The 21582-nt window shown below is 41.0% G+C and overlaps 1 protein-coding gene across 3 annotated transcripts in view; it reads left to right on the top strand.

Moving 5' to 3' along the window:
* eif2d (eukaryotic translation initiation factor 2D) overlaps nucleotides 1-21582 on the top strand; it is a 66673-nt gene that overhangs the window by 19320 nt on the left and 25771 nt on the right. The window contains exons 14-15 of one of the 3 annotated variants that reach the window (XM_026153553.2): nucleotides 15234-15433; nucleotides 15528-19716. The exons of 1 other annotated variant lie outside the window; for it this stretch is intronic. In XM_026153553.2, coding sequence (XP_026009338.1) covers nucleotides 15234-15404 — 171 coding nt within the window. In that variant the 3' untranslated portion in view covers nucleotides 15405-15433; nucleotides 15528-19716. Of the gene's footprint in view, nucleotides 1-15233; nucleotides 15434-15527; nucleotides 19717-21582 lie in introns of those variants that run through there. One more of the 3 variants, XM_026153554.2, reaches the window with a different exon arrangement.

The raw sequence follows: 21582 nt of genomic DNA on the forward strand, positions 1-21582 counted from the left end.
CTGTGTAAAATAGCGGTTTGTCATTTAAGCCGAGCAAATATTTTGTTTATTGAGAGGTTCATGTATTGTCTGATGAGAGTATGAGACAAACTTTTCTTTCTTACTCTCATATAAAATATTTAGCTTTTATTAAATAGTTATCTGAATCTTACAACCAAAGTTTGTATAATAATACACAAGATTGGCTGTAGACCATTGTTAATCATTCAGAACACTGTGTAAAAATAACAAAAAACAAAAAGTGAATGAAAAGTGCATAAATATTTATTTTACGTGTTTGATGTGTGTGGCAGGGCGTGGTCTGCAGTGCCGCTGCAGGGGAGGTGGACCCACCTCAGCGGCATCTGCAATCACGCCTCTCAGGTGTAAAGTCTGTGCTCTCTCTGCTTTTTTTTTTTTTTTTTTTTTTTTTGTGTGTATGTGTCGGGCTATGAGATGAAAAGCTACAGCCGGCTGTGTGGGTACAGCAACTATGTGTGAAAAGTGGTCCATAACGTAATGCTTCAAAGTGTGTTCATGCAAACATTAAGTGTGCCTATGCGAAGGCACACTTATTACTATTGCTCGGATTTATTATTAAGTGTGCCTATGCGAAGGCACACTTATTACTATTGCTCGGATTTATTGTGTGGATGCTTTAAGCATCCACACTATTGAGTTCCTGTTTCTCTTTATACTTTATTATTCTTCAAGTTGCTCGTTTTTCGTCCGCTAACTACTTCCACAATTTTCAGCCGATTTTCACCGTTCAAATTTTAAACTATTCTGCTATTTTTGCTAATTCCTGCTATGACTTTTGCTATTTTTTGCTATTATACTTTTTAAAATATTAAGCTTTTTTCCTTTAATTTGTCCCATTGAAATGAATGGGAAACTTCCAAAATTCTGCTAAATTTTGCTTGTTTTTGAAACTTAACTACTTCCTCATACTTTCACCTAGAACAACCATTCAAACTTTAAAATGTTCTCAAATTATTGGGCTATTCAGGTATAAAGCAGCTTTTTCAAATCTTTTACCGTTTTACTTTTATGCCCCTTAAAGTTTTGAGTTTCAAAATTATGATTTTTCACAAAATACATGCGTTGTTATGGTTGCTATGCTCTTGGCTTCCAGTGTGTCACTAAAGGTTTTGCAATTTTCACTTCATGTCCGAACAACTTCTTGCTACTTGCTCAATTTTCACTCAACTTCCACAAATTATACATCAAAACGTAGGTATTTTTGCTGGCTTTCAGAAAATGTCACTATCATTGTTGTGGGATTTATAGAATTTTGGCAAATCTCCTCAGACCAACACAAGGTCTCAAAACTCTCCATATAAAGTCAATGGAGAGTTTGTTCAAAATCACCGCTGCATTTCTGTAATGAGAGGCATATTCGAATCGTCATATCTCCTTAACGAAGCAAAGTTAAGACATGAGGCTTGTCCCGGTATATCTTCAGACACTCCTGACGCTCACAATTCAAGAATTTCTTTCTCAACTATTAACGTTCTGAAATGAGTTGGACTTGTTTGAGGGTAGGAAATTCGTCCGTCGCTCAGATTTCTTCAGATTTCAAACTGTGGAAATGAACCACTTTTTTCTCTCGTCATAACTTTTTGTTGGATTTCCACAGAGACCTGAAAATTTCCATGATTGTTCACCAAAGCCTGCTGTCTCTTACGGTGAAAGAATGATATCGATACTCCAAATAGATTTCGAGTTAGAAAGCGTTGTTTGAGGGCAAGTCAAGGCAGTTTTTGCTTCGCTCTACTCAGTTATGGTGCATTACAAGTCAAATATCTTTAATAATTCATATTTTAATGATAAATTGTAAACACTGGAAGATTCCCCCATCTCTTCTGAACAAAACGGTGTAAGAATGACCGCTCTAGCCCCTACGGTTTGGAAATTATGGTCATTTGTTTGAGGGGAGTCCTCACTATGAGAAATAGGCTGCAATAATCCTGTGCCTCTCTGTGCTGCGTGTGTAAAAAGAGGCACATGTTTTGGCGGGAAAAAGTACACAGGCTCTCTGATTGGTGGATTCAAATTCAGCAGCTCCCAGGCTGACCTAGAAACTTACTTCTCTCTCCCTGTGCATTTTTTTGCTGATTTTTTCATTTAACAAGTATATTTGAGGGACCCTCAGCATGTTCAGCATTTTTTCAGCTGTCCATTTTGCTTTTCCAATTTTTCTGTTTAACTTATTACTATTGTGCTAAATAATACTATTTCTGCTATTTTATAAGATTTGTGCCTAATATAGTATTTCTGCTAAATTACAGTATTTCTGCTTTTTATACTATTTGTGCTAAAACATAGTATTTCTACTAAATGTAGTATTTATGCTTAATCATACTATTTCTGCTTTTTATGGGATTTGTGCCTAATATAGTATTTCTGCTTTTTATAGGATTTTTGCTCAAACATAGTATTTCTACTAAATGTAGTGTTTATGCTTAATCATCCTATTTCTGCTTTTTATAGGATTTGTGCTTAATATAGTATTTCTGCTAAATTATAGTATTTCTGCTTTTTATAGTATTTGTGCTAAAACATAGTATTTCTACTAAATGTAGTATTTATGCTTAATCATAGTATTTCTATATATTTCTGCCAGGTCCCCAGGCAGCCAATCCTCTGTGAGGACTGAGAAATTCAAATTTTCAAATCAGGGCCTGCACGGCTTCCCAGCCAATCATATATGTGTCCTGAGGCATTCAAATTTGCATATTGGGGCCTTCATGGCTTCTAAGCCAGCCAATCATATCTGAGGGCTGAGGAATTCAAATCCACAAATCAGGGCCTGCACGGCTTCCCAGCCAGCCAATCATATATGTGGTCTCAGGCATTCATATTTGCATATTGGGGAATTCGTGGCTTCTAAGTCAACAAGTCATCCATGTCATATATCTCTAAAAATTCACATTTTAATGATAAATTGTTAACACTGGAAGATTCCCCCATCTCTTCTGAACAAAACAGTGTAAGAATGACCGCTCTAGCCCCTACGGTTAGGAAATTATGGTCATTTGTTTGAGGGGAGTCCTCACTATGAGAAATAGGCTGCAATAATCCTGTGCCTCTCTGTGCTGCTGCGTGTGTAAAAAGATGCACCTGTTTTGGCGGGAAAACGTAAACAGCCACTCTGATTGGTGGATTTAAATTCGGCAGCTCTCTCCCTCTGTGTCTGTCTGTGTGTGTGTGTGTGTGTGTGTGTGTGTGTGTGTGTGTGTGTGTGTGTGTGTGTGTGTGTGTGTGTGTGTGTTTAGTGGGAGAGAGAGGACCCTGCCCTTATTTGGCAGCATGTCATTGTAGGATTTAAATTGAATATAGTTAGACTGGTTGACTGGATTAGAGCCTGTGTTTGTGTGTCCCCCTGTGCATTTGTGTTTCAATAAGTTATTACTATTCTGCTAAATCATAGTATTTCTGCTTTTCATAGGATTTATGCCTAATATAGTATTTCTGCTAAATTAAAGTATTTCTGCTTTTTATAGGATTTGTGCCTAACATAGTATTTCTGCTAAATTATAGTATTTCTGCTTTTTATAGGATTTGTGCTTAACATAGTATTTCTGCTAAATTATAGTATTTCTGCTTTTTATACTATTTGTTCTAAATTATAGTATTTCTGCTTTTTATAGGATTTGTGCTTAATATAGTATTTCTGCTAAATTATAGTTTTTCTTCTTTTTATAATATTTGTGCTAAAACATAGTATTTCTACTAAATGTAGTATTTATGCTTAATCATAGTATTTCTATATATTTCTGCCAGGTCCCCAGGCAGCCAATCCTCTGTGAGGACTGAGACATTCAAATTTTCAAATCAGGGCCTGCACAGTTTCCCAGCCAATCAAATAAGTGTCCTGAGGCATTCAAATTTGCATATTGGGGCCTTCGTGGCTTCTAAGCCAGCCAATCATATCTGAGGGCTGAAGAATTCAAATCCACAAATCAGGGCCTGCACGGCTTCCCAGCCAGCCAATCACATATGTGGTCTCAGGCATTCAAATTTGCATATTGGGGAATTCGTGGCTTCTAAGTCAACAAGTCATCCATGTCATATATCTCTAAAAATTCATATTTTAATGATAAATTGTCAACACTTGAAGATTCCCCCATCTCTTCTGAACAAAACGGTGTAAGAATGACCGTTCTAGCTCCTACGGTTAGGAAATTATGGTCATTTGTTTGAGGGGAGTCGTCACTATGAGAAATAGGCTGCAATAATCCTGTGCCTCTCTGTGCTGCTTGTCTAAAAAGGATGCACCTGTTTTGGCGGGAAAACGTAAACAGCCACTCTGATTGGTGGATTTAAATTCGGCAGCTCTCTCCCTCTGTGTGTGTGTGTGTGTGTGTGTGTGTGTGTGTGTGTGTGTGTGTGTGTGTGTGTGTTTAGTGGGAGAGAGAGGACCCTGCCCTTATTTGGCAGCATGTCATTGTAGGATTTAAATTGAATATAGTTAGACTGGTTGACTGGATTAGAGCCTGTGTTTGTGTGTCCCTCTGTGCATTTGTGTTTCAATATGCCTCCATATTTGTAATTTTGTAAGTTATTACTATTCTGCTAAATCATAGTATTTCTGGTACTTTTTGGTACTTGTGCTAAATACAGTATTTCTGCTAAATCATACTATTTCTGCTTTTCATAAGATTTGTGCCTAATATAGTATTTCTGCTAAATTATAGTATTTATTCTTTTTATAGGATTTGTGCCTAACATAGTATTTCTGCTAAATTATAGTATTTCTGCTTTTTATAGGATTTGTACCTAATATAGTATTTCTGCTTTTTATAGGATTTGTGCTTAATATAGTATTTCTGCTAAATTATAGTATTTCTGCTTTTTATAGGATTTGTGCTAAAACATAGTATTTCTACTAAATGTAGTATTTATGCTTAATCATAGTATTTCTATATATTTCTGCCAGGTCCCCAGGCAGCCAATCCTCTGTGAGGACTGAGACATTCAAATTTTCAAATCAGGGCCTGCACGGCTTCCCAGCCAATCATATATGTGTCCTGAGGCATTCAAATTTGCATATTGGGGCCTTCATGGCTTCTAAGCCAGCCAATCATATCTGAGGGCTGAGGAATTCAAATCCACAAATCAGGGCCTGCACGGCTTCCCAGCCAGCCAATCATATATGTGGCCTCAGCCATTCAAATTTGCATATTGGGGAATTCATGGCTTCTAAGTCAACAAGTCATCCATGTCATATATCTCTAAAAATTCATATTTTAATGATAAATTGTCAACACTTGAAGATTCCCCTATCACTTCTGAACAAAACGGTGTAAGAATGACCGTTCTAGCCTCTACGGTTAGGAAATTATGGTCATTTGTTTGAGGTGAGTCGTCATTATGAGAAATAGACTGCAATAATCCTGTGCCTCTCTGTGCTGCGTGTGTAAACAGAAGCACCTGTTTTGGAGGGAAAAAGTGCACAGGCTCTCTGATTGGTGGATTCAAATTCAGCAGCTCCCAGGCTGACCTAGAAACTTACTTCTCTCTCCCTGTGTGCATTTTTTTGCTGATTTTTTCATTTAACAAGTATATTTGAGGGACCCTCAGCATGTTCAGCATTTTTTCAGCTGTCCATTTTGCTTTTCCAATTTTTCTGTTTAACTTATTACTATTGTGCTAAATCATACTGTTTCTGCTATTTCATAAGATTTGTGCTTAATGTAGTATTTCTGCTTTTAATAGGATTTGTGCTTAATATAGTATTTCTGCTTTTTATAGAATTTGTGCTTAATATAGTATTTCTGCTTTTTATAGAATTTGTGCTTAATATAGTATTTCTGCTTTTTATAGGATTTGTGCTTAATATAGTATTACTGCTAAATTATAGTATTTCTGCTTTTTATAGTATTTGTGCTAAAACATAGTATTTCTACTAAATGTAGTATTTATGCTTAATCATAGTATTTCTATATATTTCTGCCAGGTCCCCAGGCAGCCAATCCTCTGTGAGGACTTAGACATTCAAATTTTCAAATCAGGGCCTGCACGGTTTCCCAGCCAATCATATATGTGTCCTGAGGCATTCAAATTTGCATATTGGGGCCTTCATGGCTTCTAAGCCAGCCAATCATATCTGAGGGCTGAGGAATTCAAATCCACAAATCAGGGCCTGCACGGCTTCCCAGCCAGCCAATCATATATGTGGCCTCAGGCATTCAAATTTGCATATTGGGGGAATTCGTGGCTTCTAAGTCAACAAGTCATCCATGTCGTATATCTCTAAAGATTCACATGTTAATGATAAATTGTTAACACTGGAAGATTCCCCCATCTCTTCTGAACAAAACGGTGTAAGAATGACCGCTCTAGCCCCTACGGTTAGGAAATTATGGTCATTTGTTTGAGGGGAGTCCTCACTATGAGAAATAGGCTGCAATTATCCTGTGCCTCTCTCTGCTGCGTGTGTAAAAAGATGCACCTGTTTTGGCGGGAAAAAGTACACAGGCTCTCTGATTGGTGGATTCAAATTCAGCAGCTCCCAGGCTGACCTAGAAACTTACTTCTCTCTCCCTGTGCATTTTTATGCTGATTTTTTCATTTAACAAGTATATTTGAGGGACCCTCAGCATGTTCAGAATTTTTTCAGCTGTCCATTTTGCTTTTCCAATTTTTCTGTTTAACTTATTACTATTGTGCTAAATCATACTGTTTCTGCTATTTCATAAGATTTGTACTTAATATAGTATTTCTGCTTTTTATAGAATTTGTGCTTAATATAGTATTTCTGCTTTTTATATGATTTGTGCTTAATATGGTATTTCTGCTAAATTATAGTATTTCTGCTTTTTATAGTATTTGTGCTAAAACATAGTATTTCTACTAAATGTAGTATTTATGCTTAATCATACTATTTCTATATATTTCTGCCAGGTCCCCAGGCAGCCAATCCTCTGTGAAGACTGAGACATTCAAATTTTCAAATCAGGGCCTGCACGGTTTCCCAGCCAATCATATAAGTGTCCTGAGGCATTCAAATTTGCATATTGGGGCCTTCATGGCTTCTAAGCCAGCCAATCATATCTGAGGGCTGAGGAATTCAAATCCACAAATCAGGGCCTGCACAGCTTCCCAGCCAGCCAATCATATATGTGGCCTCAGGCATTCAAATTTGCATATTGGGGAATTCGTGGCTTCTAAGTCAACAAGTCATCCATGTCATATATCTCTAAAAATTCATATTTTAATGATAAATTGTCAACACTTGAAGATGCCCCCATCTCTTCTGAACAAAACGGTGTAAGAATGACTGTTCTAGCCCCTACGGTTAGGAAATTATGGTCATTTGTTTGAGGGGAGTCGTCACTATGAGAAATAGACTGCAATAATCCAGTGTCTCTCTCTGTGCTGCGTGTGTAAACAGAAGCACCCGTTTTGGTGGGGAAAAGTGCACAGCCTCTCTGATTGGTGGATTCAAATTCAGCAGCTCCCAGGCTGACCTAGAAACTTACTTCTCTCTCCCTGTGTGTGTGTGTGTGTGTGTGTGTGTCTGTGTGTGACAGGGAGAGAGAGAGAGAGAGAGAGAGAGAGAGAGAGAGAGAAAGCCTTTTAATGGGATGATCTCATTGTAAGATTCAAATTCAATATATTTAGACTGGGTGACTGAATTTGATCTTGTGTGTGTGTCTCTCTGTGCATGTGTGTTTCCTTATGTGTACATATTTGTGATTGTGTGGCTGTTTTAGATTTTTTTGCTGATTTTTGTCATTTAACAAGTATAGTTGAGGGACCTTCAGCATGTTCAGCATTTTTTCAGCTGTCCATTTTGCTTTTCCAATTTTTCTGTTTAAGTTATTACTATTGTGCTAAATCATACTATTTCTGCTATTTCATAAGATTTCTGCTTAATATACTATTTCTGCTTTTTATAGGATTTGTGCTTAATATACTATTTCTGCTTTTTATAGGATTTGTGCTTAATATACTATTTCTATATATTTCTGCCAGGTGCATATTGGGGCCTTCATGGCTTCTAAGTCAACAAGTCATCCATGTCATATATCTCTAAAAATTCACATTTTCATGATAAATTGTCAACACTTGAAGATTCCCCCATCTCTTCTGATCAAAACGGTGTAAGAATGACCGCTCTAGCTCCTACAGTTAGGAAATTATGGTCATTTGTTTGAGGGGAGTCCTCACTATGAGAAATAGACTGCAATAATCCTGTGCCTCTCTGTGCCGCGTGTGTAAAAAGATGCACCTGTTTTGGCAGGAAAACATAAACAGCCACTCTGATTGGTGGATTCAAATTCAGCAGCTCCCAGGCTGACCTAGAAACTTACTTCTCTCTCCCTGTGTGTGTGTGTGTGTGTGTGTGTGTGTGTGTGTGTGTGTGTGTGTGTGTGTGTGTGTGTGTGTGTGTGTGTGTGTGTGTGTGTGTGACAGAGAGAGAGAGAGAGAGAGAGAGAGAGAGAGAGAGAGAGAGAGAAAGGCTTTTAATGGGATGATCTCATTCTAAGATTCAAATTCAATATATTTAGACTGGTTGACTGAATTGGATCTTGTGTGTGTGTCTCTCTGTGCATGTGTGTTTTCTTATGTGTACATATTTGTGATTGTGTGGCTGTTATAGATTTTTTTGCTGATTTTTTTCATTTAACAAGTATAGTTGAGGGACCTTCAGCATGTTCATCATTTTTTCAGCTGTCCATTTTTGCTTTTCCAATTTTTCTGTTTAAGTTATTACTATTGTGCTAAATCATACTATTTCTGCTATTTTATAAGATTTGTGCCAAATACCGTATTTCTGCCAAATATAGTATTTCTGATTAATTATAGTTTTTTCTACCAAATCATAGTACAGTATTTCTGCTTTTTATAGGGTTTGTGCTTAATATAGTATTTCTGCTAAATTATAGTATTTCTGCTTTTTATAGTATTTGTGCTAAATTATAATATTTGTGCTAAAACATAGTCTTAATTTAAAATTACAATATTCATAGTTCATCACAGTGTCTCTGGTAAATCACAATATTTCTGCTCTGTTGTACTATTTTTCTAAATCATAGTGTTTCTGTAATGTTTAAGTATTTTTGGCTAAATATATTCTTTCTGTTATCTTATACTATTTCTCCTAAATTCTTGTATTTTTGAGAAGTTATCATGTTTCTGGTAAGTTACAATATTTCTGCTAAATTCTGCTATGCTATTGTATTTCTGCCAAGTATTATGTTTCTTCTAAGATATTGCAGTTCTGCTAAGTTATTCCATTTTAGCAAACTACTTTTGCTTCTGCAAAGTTTTTACAATTTCTGCAACTTTTCAGCTTTTTCAGCTACTTTTTGCATACAGCTTCAGTTTTAAGCATCCACACTGCATTTTCGCAGGAAATGCAAATTTTTCTAGTTATTATTATTATTCTTTTTCCGCCTGAAATTTTGGACCTTAACTCGCCCCACAGTTTTGAGACAAGGTTCACATATGATATATCATTGTGTGCGGCTGGAGCTGGAATGAGTTGCTATGACTTTTGGTGTTTATTACTTCTATAGTTTTTTAAATATGAATATTTTAATGCAAGTTTTTGCCCATTCAAATGAATGGGAACGAACGAAAGTGAAACTTTACTTACTTTGTGGTGTGTTTGCTCACTCACTTAATTTGTGGTGTGTTGGCTCACTCTAGTGGTATGTCCCCGTATTTGGATTACCATAATGACAACAATACGAACGGCGCGCACAGCGTTGGTGCTTTCAGGAACCATTGGAATTCTTAAGGTTGCACGAAGCATTGAATAGTTACGGTAACGGCAATGGTGTACGCTTGGTGGAAAACTGCATATCCCACAATTCAAAGCACGCCTCTACCAGTCAAACAATGGCGGCTGCCACTTGGTTTAATATATTCCTCTTATTTGTGTTTCTAGGTCACAAAGTAAACTTTTAAGATATTTTCAGGTGAGAATGTAGGTGTGTAAACGTCAAATATCTGCTCGTTTTGTCAAAACATCCCATATTAGCAACAGATTTCTCACGATGTTGCTGCTAGCCGGCTAGCTAGCGCCGCTTCGCTCAAAAGCACCCAGGCTTGGCTTTCAGTGAGGCGTCTCTAACTCCTTTCACCCCCGATCGCTCCGCAAACAGTCTTTGTCTTAGCTGGACTTATTTTTCGTTTATATGGGCCGATGATGCTGGTCGATGTGGAAAAAATAACTGAGTTGTTCATATACCGGTGGCTAGCTAGCTCCGCGTTAGCCACCGGTATATGTCTCTTCCCCTCGTATGCGGGGAAAGAAACACCGATCGACCGGTGGTGGCTAACGCGGAGCTCAATCGTGGATAAGGGAAACCCAATGCAGGAGAAGCAGGCGGCTGGTGAACTGAATTTCAGGTAAGACGTTATTAACTGCACTCTATTTGGGTCAGATATAAACCGAGTTTAGGTGTAGTTTATTTTCGTTGTGCTGACAGTTACAATAACTGTACTGTGTGCTAGCTAACACGACGGAGTTTCTATACAGCTGTGCGCGCTAAGTTACTGATGTTGAACTTTATGACAGCCTCCCCTATTTTCAGGCGAGAATGTAGGGGTGTAAACTTCAAATATCTGCTCGTTTTATCAAGAAGTCCCATAATTTATCAAGAAGTCCCATATCTCTCACGATGTTACTGCTAGCGCCGCATGGCAGCTAGCTGGCTAGGGCGGCTTGGCTGACACCTAGGCCGGGCTGACTGATACCCAGGCCGGCTCACGCTCACGTTTCACCGCCGCATGGCAGCTAGCCGGCTAGCTGGCTAGCGCGGCTTGGCTGCCACCCAGGTCGGGCTGGCTGACACCCAGGCTGGGCTGGCTGACACCCAGGCCCGCTCACGCTGTCGTGTTATTTTTCATTTATATGGGCTGGTGATTCAGTATGAGTGTCCGGTGAACTGAATGTCAGGTAAGACGTTATGTATATGTAAGGTAGTGACTGGAATAAGTCACAAGGTGTCGCTGTTGAGCTGCATATATGTTGTAAATTTTAGCAATTTTGACCATTTGTCCTCTGCAGGACACCGTAGTTCAGATTTCTCGTTCGCGTGGGCGCCATCTTGGTTCAGTGTTTACTGTGATGTGCAAAGGTAAGCACTGTCAGTGGCGAACTGCATTGGTTTTGTTTAAAAATAAGTGTTCCACTGTGTAAAATAGCGGTTTGTCATTTAAGCCGAGCAAATATTTTGTTTATTGAGAGGTTCATGTATTGTCTGATGAGAGTATGAGACAAACTTTTCTTTCTTACTCTCATATAAAATATTTAGCTTTTATTAAATAGTTATCTGAATCTTACAACCAAAGTTTGTATAATAATACACAAGATTGGCTGTAGACCATTGTTAATCATTCAGAACACTGTGTAAAAATAACAAAAAACAAAAAGTGAATGAAAAGTGCATAAATATTTATTTTACGTGTTTGATGTGTGTGGCAGGGCGTGGTCTGCAGTGCCGCTGCAGGGGAGGTGGACCCACCTCAGCGGCATCTGCAATCACGCCTCTCAGGTGTAAAGTCTGTGCTCTCTCTGCTTTTTTTTTTTTTTTTTTTTTTTTTGTGTGTATGTGTCGGGCTATGAGATGAAAAGCTACAGCCGGCTGTGTGGGTACAGCAACTATGTGTGAAAAGTGGTCCATAACGTAATGCTTCAAAGTGTGTTCATGCAAACATTGTCGGGTCTGCTTATGAACCTCTGCGCACAGCGTCTACAAATTGGGGCTGTACGAAGTCACCTCATCTTTACACAAAACTGTAAGCTGTCATCTGTGAGGCGCGAGCGGTGTTTGGTTTTACCATAGTTCATGGTGGAGAATGGCTGCTCCGGTGAGTTTTGCTCTCTGTAGCCGTTTGAATGGCAAACTATACTGATTAGCGGCGGCATAGGCACACTTAAAATTTCTTCAGAAATTTTCGCTTTCTAGTTATTATTATTCTTTTTCCGCCTGAAATTTTGGACCTTAACTCGCCCCACAGTTTTGAGACAAGGTTCACATATGATATATCATTGTGTGCGGCTGGAGCTGGAATGAGTTGCTATGACTTTTGGTGTTTATTACTTCTATAGTTTTTTAAATATGAATATTTTAATGCAAGTTTTTGCCCATTCAAATGAATGGGAACGAACGAAAGTGAAACTTTACTTACTTTGTGGTGTGTTTGCTCACTCACTTAATTTGTGGTGTGTTGGCTCACTCTAGTGGTATGTCCCCGTATTTGGATTACCATAATGACAACAATACGAACGGCGCGCACAGCGTTGGTGCTTTCAGGAACCATTGGAATTCTTAAGGTTGCACGAAGCATTGAATAGTTACGGTAACGGCAATGGTGTACGCTTGGTGGAAAACTGCATATCCCACAATTCAAAGCACGCCTCTACCAGTCAAACAATGGCGGCTGCCACTTGGTTTAATATATTCCTCTTATTTGTGTTTCTAGGTCACAAAGTAAACTTTTAAGATATTTTCAGGTGAGAATGTAGGTGTGTAAACGTCAAATATCTGCTCGTTTTGTCAAAACATCCCATATTAGCAACAGATTTCTCACGATGTTGCTGCTAGCCGGCTAGCTAGCGCCGCTTCGCTCAAAAGCACCCAGGCTTGGCTTTCAGTGAGGCGTCTCTAACTCCTTTCACCCCCGATCGCTCCGCAAACAGTCTTTGTCTTAGCTGGACTTATTTTTCGTTTATATGGGCCGATGATGCTGGTCGATGTGGAAAAAATAACTGAGTTGTTCATATACCGGTGGCTAGCTAGCTCCGCGTTAGCCACCGGTATATGTCTCTTCCCCTCGTATGCGGGGAAAGAAACACCGATCGACCGGTGGTGGCTAACGCGGAGCTCAATCGTGGATAAGGGAAACCCAATGCAGGAGAAGCAGGCGGCTGGTGAACTGAATTTCAGGTAAGACGTTATTAACTGCACTCTATTTGGGTCAGATATAAACCGAGTTTAGGTGTAGTTTATTTTCGTTGTGCTGACAGTTACAATAACTGTACTGTGTGCTAGCTAACACGACGGAGTTTCTATACAGCTGTGCGCGCTAAGTTACTGATGTTGAACTTTATGACAGCCTCCCCTATTTTCAGGCGAGAATGTAGGGGTGTAAACTTCAAATATCTGCTCGTTTTATCAAGAAGTCCCATAATTTATCAAGAAGTCCCATATCTCTCACGATGTTACTGCTAGCGCCGCATGGCAGCTAGCTGGCTAGGGCGGCTTGGCTGACACCTAGGCCGGGCTGACTGATACCCAGGCCGGCTCACGCTCACGTTTCACCGCCGCATGGCAGCTAGCCGGCTAGCTGGCTAGCGCGGCTTGGCTGCCACCCAGGTCGGGCTGGCTGACACCCAGGCTGGGCTGGCTGACACCCAGGCCCGCTCACGCTGTCGTGTTATTTTTCATTTATATGGGCTGGTGATTCAGTATGAGTGTCCGGTGAACTGAATGTCAGGTAAGACGTTATGTATATGTAAGGTAGTGACTGGAATAAGTCACAAGGTGTCGCTGTTGAGCTGCATATATGTTGTAAATTTTAGCAATTTTGACCATTTGTCCTCTGCAGGACACCGTAGTTCAGATTTCTCGTTCGCGTGGGCGCCATCTTGGTTCAGTGTTTACTGTGATGTGCAAAGGTAAGCACTGTCAGTGGCGAACTGCATTGGTTTTGTTTAAAAATAAGTGTTCCACTGTGTAAAATAGCGGTTTGTCATTTAAGCCGAGCAAATATTTTGTTTATTGAGAGGTTCATGTATTGTCTGATGAGAGTATGAGACAAACTTTTCTTTCTTACTCTCATATAAAATATTTAGCTTTTATTAAATAGTTATCTGAATCTTACAACCAAAGTTTGTATAATAATACACAAGATTGGCTGTAGACCATTGTTAATCATTCAGAACACTGTGTAAAAATAACAAAAAACAAAAAGTGAATGAAAAGTGCATAAATATTTATTTTACGTGTTTGATGTGTGTGGCAGGGCGTGGTCTGCAGTGCCGCTGCAGGGGAGGTGGACCCACCTCAGCGGCATCTGCAATCACGCCTCTCAGGTGTAAAGTCTGTGCTCTCTCTGCTTTTTTTTTTTTTTTTTTTTTTTTGTGTGTATGTGTCGGGCTATGAGATGAAAAGCTACAGCCGGCTGTGTGGGTACAGCAACTATGTGTGAAAAGTGGTCCATAACGTAATGCTTCAAAGTGTGTTCATGCAAACATTGTCGGGTCTGCTTATGAACCTCTGCGCACAGCGTCTACAAATTGGGGCTGTACGAAGTCACCTCATCTTTACACAAAACTGTAAGCTGTCATCTGTGAGGCGCGAGCGGTGTTTGGTTTTACCATAGTTCATGGTGGAGAATGGCTGCTCCGGTGAGTTTTGCTCTCTGTAGCCGTTTGAATGGCAAACTATACTGATTAGCGGCGGCATAGGCACACTTAAAATTTCTTCAGAAATTTTCGCTTTCTAGTTATCTACTAGTCTGCAACAGTTAGACTCGATGATTACACATAGATGATTTAACTACTTTAGGGGCATTTCACTTTTCTAAAAGTTTCACAGGCCAATAGTTTTAAATAGAGGGGGGTAATGACACCTACTGGGCTAGTCTAACACATGTACATATAAAACGGACTCCTTCACCATTTGGAGCATCAACAGAGCGACTTAAGGAACGCAGACACCTCTAAGGAGTGCAGGATGACATCTGTATCAACCATGACGAGCAGTCAGGACATCGCCCAAGCCACAGCCATACTAGGTACGTCTACAGGCACATGCCCCAGGGGCCCTCATCGCAAAAAGCAGCGCTGTGAAAACGCCGTAGATGGGACTGAATTTAAGCTAGAATATAGAGGCAGTAATGGGTATGTGTATACCGTTAAATATACCAACGGAGCAGTTATACTTCGTGTAGATTGTGGTGAGGGAGTGTTTTGGGGGGGAGACACAACGCATGTCTACTAGAAACTGGAAAGTCTTTCGCACAGTTGTTTGTGCGGACTTGGACAGTGTGGGATTCCCAGAGATGCTGTATGTTTCCCAGTGGAACAGTCCAACAGGCCCTGAACTTTACAGGGTCGAGGCTGATCGCTTCAACCGTAGCCCCGATGACTTTATTTTTCTCAGTGTATGTGATGACAGGGAAAGTCTTATTGCTGTCAGAGGGGTTGAAAACTGGAGGTTAAATCCTTACCCTCTGAGCATAGAAGAGCACGCTACATGGTTTAAGGACATGTTTTTTTTATACAGTGGTGCGACTGGAGACCTATGCTGCGTCTGTTTAGCCAGATTGACGACACCATCAAGAGGGTAGTCTCAACACTGCGTACGAGGGTATTAGAAAACGCCTTGTTTTTGATGATTTTGCGACTTGTCCGAAGACTGGTTTGCCTTCTACCCTGTGCAAACCTAAAATCATAAGGCCGTCTGACAACTAAATAAACAAAATGGTAGGTTTAGTTTGTGTGTGTGTGTGTGTGTGTGTGTGCGCGTGCGTATCTATGCAACAAAATATAACATCTTTTTATCGTTCTCATTTTTCAGAGGGAGACATGCAAGCATGGGACCTCACAGACTCCCCACCTCCACCAGCATTGCTAATCCAGACCCCACCAACTCCACCCCCCTCTCCACAATTGCTGCCGCAGGACCCTACAGGATCCGGTCTGTGTCAGGAAACCATTATCGACATCAAGCTTGCAACCCACCACTTGCTGATGTTGGCGCTAAATGACTTTCTACAGGATACATGCTACAGATGTCAAACAGCTCATCCCAGTCAGGTGCAACACAGCTGCTTGCACGAATTGTCCGAGTATTTCTTTGACACCTACTATGACGATGTGATGATAAGGCTTATGACAGACCGATTCATCCCTGCCATTCGACTGTTTGTACGCGCATACACAGTCGTTGGGACTGGAACACAATTCAGCAGGATTGCAGAACACACTGTTACGTCTCCCCGAGGGCAGGAGGGGATAACACAACAACTCCGGAAACTCAGTACAGGTGTTATGAAAAGGTGGTTTAATGGCAGCGCTCTCACAAAATAAACCCAGACTCAAACAACAAATGTGGGGGAAAAAGGGACAGTTAGGTTGTGCCAAAAAAAAAAAAAAAAAAAAAAAAAACACCAAAAAGACAAAACCAAAACTTAGCTGAGCTGAGCTACTATCCTAGAAAAGCAACAAACAGGAGAGATAGACCCAAACCTCAACTTAAAACAAGCTCAAAATTACATGGGTGGCACCAACCTACTTACCTAGTGTTTCTAACACAAAGACTCTACGTGAGTAAGTGTATGGGGTCCCCAAACTTACCTAGTCCACTTTACTCCCACCACAATCATCAAACAAAAGAAAGACAGCAGGAAAACGTCACACATGTGTCAAACAATTCAAGGAGGGAAGAGAGCCGCGCCCAGCCACAGGTGAGTCTCCTTATCAAGGGTTTCACTCCTGGGTTGTCCAATCAGGGCCTCCCTCCTCTAATTAGTTGGACGTCACACAGATTGACATCAGCCTGCAGTCTGCGACCTAAGGGAATGGCAAACAAAAGGGGAGGGAAAGAAAACATGCAGCCTGCAGACACGTAACACCCCCACCCTTACAAGTCCAAACAAACAGTTTGGATCCTTCAAACAAAAACAAAAACCCTAAACAGACTACAGGGTACGGGATAGTGCATCAGCCAGGACATTTTCTGTCCCCTTTTTATGGCAGATTTGAAGGTTGTACTCTTGAATGATTAAAGACCACCTCATAAGCCGACGATTGTTATTGTACATCCTTGAAAGGAAAACAAGCGGATTGTGGTCTGTAAAGACTTTTATGGGATCCCTGCTTAATCCGAGATAAACCTCAAAATGCTGCAGAGCCAGCAGAACGGCAAGGGTTTCTTGTTCGATGGTGGAATGCCTTCTCTGGGGAAGAGTGAACTTCTTTGAGAAGTAGCACACAGGGTGGTCGAGTCCATCCTGATCTTCCTGTAGAATGACAGCACCTGGACTGAGATCTAGTCACCCCACAAGCAGGAAGAATGTTAGTGTTTTCTTGCTGGCTAACTTTCAAGCCTGGGGGGCTTATCCAGCATCTCAGGGACAGGCATCACTTTTCCACCTGCTAAATCATTCCCTAGGATGAAATCAACCCCTTTTATTGGCAGCGAGGGGAGGACAGCGACCTTACCGACTCCACTGAACACAGGAAGTGACATGAACATGGTGCAAAGGCGCAGACACAAAAGTCATTCCAATACCCTGGGCCACAACACTTGACTGACAGGATGACTCAACAGAAAAAGGCAAAATACCCTCCCGAATGATGGACTGTGAACCACCCGTGTCTCGCAGCATTGTTACAGACTGGTCATTACCAGCACCACCCGTCAAAGAAACACATCCCTGTGTGATAAATGGTTTGAAACAAGGGTCTATTTCACTCTGAGATGTTTGGTTTCTGGGAGGCGACATGTTTTTAATCAAACCCACTCCCTTGGGTTGTGGCGGCGTGGTCTTATTTTTTAGTGCAAGGCAATCAGCAATGACATGACCTTTTTTGTGGCAATAGAAGCATTCACGTACCTCACGAGAGAGAAATGGTTGCTTAGCTCTGGCTTCAGGCTGACCCTGATCAGGCTTCAGTGAGCGTGTGATTAACACTTTATCTGAACGAGGGGGTGATGCAAACACATTTCTGTGAGTCAAAGTGAACTCATCAGCCAGAACGGCGGCTTTTGACAGTGAGGCAACCTTTTGCTCATTTAAAAACATTACAAGCTTCTCTGGTAATAGATTTTTAAAATCTTCCAACAGGACTAACTGACGAAGCGCTTCAAACTCTTTCTTCACCTCACTTGCCGTGCACCACTTGTCAAAAAGAACTGCTTTCTCACGCGCGAACTCTACATATGTGTGACCATCTGACTTCTTGTGATTCCTGAACTTTTGCCGGTAGGCCTCAGGCACAAGCTCATAAGCACGAAGGATGGACTCCTTCAGTACATCATATTTCATGCTGTTTTCGATAGAGAGAGTTGATACAACCTCCTGTGCTTTGCCCATTAGCTTGCATTGCAACAGCACAGCCCACATTTCTTTTGGCCATTCTAATGCTGTTGCAATCCTTTCAAAAGCATTAAAGTAGGAATCGACTTCAGTCTCTCTAAATGTTGGCACCAAAGCAATATTTTTGCGCACATCAAACCTATAGGTGCTGCCAGATGAAGGCAAGGGTTCTGAAGTAACTGGTGAGCTGGGAGAAGACAGGCTTTGTGTAAGTCTCATAGCTTCCACCTCTAGCTGTTTCAACTTTACCTCCTTCTCAGCTTCAATTTCCAGCTGACGTATCCGAAGTTTGAAGTCAAGCTCGGCCTTACGTGTTTGCTCCCTTTCCTGCGCCTCCAGCCGAAGGCGAGCTAGACGCACCTTAAGTCTAGCATGTCCATTTGACCCACTGAAGTCTGGGGACAGAGGATCAAAGCGAGGTAGAGTGGGAGGAACCGTAGGCTCCACCTGGACTTTGGGGGGAGTAGCTATAGCACCATCCTCCGCCTTCAGAGGTGCGACACCTTGCCCGACAGAGAGAACGCTACTATCACACACATCAGAACCGGGCAAGATCTTCAACTCAACCAGACGTTGTAAGATAATGCCCTTGATTTCCTTCTTTGCACTATATTTCTTTACTGGAATATCAAAGTGTGCCGCAATACTCAATAAGTCGTCTTTGCGACATAACTCAAACCTCTCAGGACTCGGAGCACGAATAAAATCTTCTAAGTCGAAAGCCATACTTAATTACAAGGCAGTAACACTGTACCAAGCACCAGCGCTGTCTATAGCTCTGGGAAATATATCCCGGACGAGCCCCCACTTGTGTTACGTCTCCCCGAGGGCAGGAGGGGATAACACAACAACTCCGGAAACTCAGTACAGGTGTTATGAAAAGAAGGTTTAATGGCAGCGCTCTCACAAAATAAACAACCCAGACTCAAACAACAAATGTGGGGGAAAAAGGGACAGTTAGGTTGTGCCAAAAAAAAAAAAACACCAAAAAGACAAAACCAAAACTTAGCTGAGCTGAGCTACTATCCTAGAAAAGCAACAAACAGGAGAGATAGACCCTAAACCTCAACTTAAAACAAGCTCAAAATTACATGGGTGGCACCAACCTACTTACCTAGTGTTTCTAACACAAAGACTCTACGTGAGTAAGTGTATGGGGTCCCCAAACTTACCTAGTCCACTTTACTCCCACCACAATCATCAAACAAAAGAAAGACAGCAGGAAAACATCACACATGTGTCAAACAATTCAAGGAGGGAAGAGAGCCGCGCCCAGCCACAGGTGAGTCTCCTTATCAAGGGTTTCACTCCTGGGTTGTCCAATCAGGGCCTCCCTCCTCTAATTAGTTGGACGTCACACAGATTGACATCAGCCTGCAGTCTGCGACCTAAGGGAATGGCAAACAAAAGGGGAGGGAAAGAAAACATGCAGCCTGCAGACACGTAACACACACCATGACTGAACTGAGATCATCACAACATATAGCATGCGCAATTAACGACAACATTGGGCTGCTGTTAGAATCAAGTCGTTATGCCCAGCTTGTTAAACCAGCCATGCTTTGCATGATTGGTAACTACTGGGCTGGGAGACACCTGGTTTAATGTATACTGTTCAGTATTCCTTGTCTGTGTGAATGAAATAAAAAGACGTGTTAACACCAACATTTTAGTCATTTGTGTCTTGCATACATCATGGAAAACACTTTGTATAAAATTTATCATGATCCGGCCCATCCTGCTGGCTTGGCCAGTTTAAATAAGCTCCATTTAGCTACCGCCAAGGCAACAGGGGTAAAACCCTCATTATCACAGGTCAAACATTATTTAGAACAAGATGACACTTACACACTCCATAAACCAGCTAGGATCCACTTTCCCAGAAACAGAGTATTGGTTAATGGAATCGACAAACAGTTTCAAGCCGATCTGGTTGATATGTCTGAATACATGGCAGATAATGACAGTGTTAGATACCTGCTAACATGTATAGATGTATTCTCAAAATATGCATGGGTTAGATGTCTCACAACCAAGACGGGCCCGGCCATAACAGCCGCATTTGAGGATATACTTACCGAGGGCAGGATCCCCATGAAACTACAAACAGATGAAGGCAAAGAATTTTATAATACACCCTTTAAACAGCTAATGAAGCGATATAACATCAAACATTTCTCAACAGCTAGTGAGGTTAAATCTAGTATTGTTGAAAGATTCAACCGCAGCTTCAAGGGTAGAATGTGGAAGTATTTAACATCCGTCAACTCAAGGAGATATGTACAAGTCATCCCTGAGCTCACACAGGCATGTAACAATGCTTATCACAGGTCTATCCAAATGGCTCTGGCAGAGGTAAATAAGGATAATGAGAAGCTGGTCCTTAACACCCTGTACAAAACCAAGCCTCAGAAGAAAGTGCATTTTAAATTTAATGTTGGCGACACCGTACGAATATCAAAACTGAGAGGAGTGTTTCGAAAAGGATACGAACAAACCTAAAAAGGATACGAACAAACACAACGACCGAGACTGTCCAAGCCGGGGCTCGAACCGGCAACCTTCCGATTACAAGGCGAACGCCTTGTAATCGGAAATCTAACCACTCGATAGGACCACCCTTTAATTTATTTTTTTTATTCTTTATTTTTTTCTTTAATGTACTATCACGCAGTGAAATGCCCGGTGTGTTCTTTTTAGGCGTGTGTTTTAAAAAACCAGAGTCTTCAGTCAGTGTGTGATCGGTTTTATACAAGGCAATGGTCTTACATACGCCGGTATTAGATATGGCCGATAACGGTATGTTTAAATCTGAAACAGCTTTTAAAAACTCTGTCCAGCCTATAGGTCTGAAACCTTCAGAAGGTGTGTGTGTGTGGTTGTGACTGCTTTAATCAGATCATAAATGTGTGAACCCGGTATCGTGTGTTTATCAACAACAATTTCGCCTTTGTCGTTGTAAGAAACCGTGTTTGGCGAACGGTTCAGAGCTGATAGAATGAGTTCTGCGTTCCTCCTACTCCTTTTAGGCATGTGTGTCAAAACACTCTGCAATAAAATCCTTCACCCCAGCATCGCTATAAACAGGAGGTGTGTCCGCAGGAGGGGTTTGCACATCTGTGTTAAGCTGTTCCAGTAGGGATAAAGACAATACACTCTTTTCACGGTCCCCTTGTCTCACAAGTGTTTGGAATCTTTGGAGAATATTGCCATATTTTTTAGCTTTCTCATATACATCTATGTCTGATTCATGTAACACATGAAGCATCTCCTTGTCCAAGTCATTCTGAGCCTGTTGTCTAATGTTGCCTGTGTACTGTTGCGGTTGTTTCAATAAGTCCAGCTGATGTTGAGGCACCAAAAACATCTTTTGCACATGCTCCATTTTCACCTGTTTGCTATCAGACTGGTTATGAAAGGGATTGCAGCCCCTAATAAGGGTAGTAAAAACCCTCCAGATTGGTTGATTGTCTTTCTCTTTTTCAAAGTGTTTATCTTTTTGTCAGCAATCAGTCTGATTAGAGATTTTTT

The sequence above is a fragment of the Astatotilapia calliptera genome, chromosome 20 (assembly GCF_964374335.1).
Source record: "Astatotilapia calliptera chromosome 20, fAstCal68.1, whole genome shotgun sequence".
NCBI classification, from domain to species: Eukaryota; Metazoa; Chordata; class Actinopteri; order Cichliformes; family Cichlidae; genus Astatotilapia; species Astatotilapia calliptera.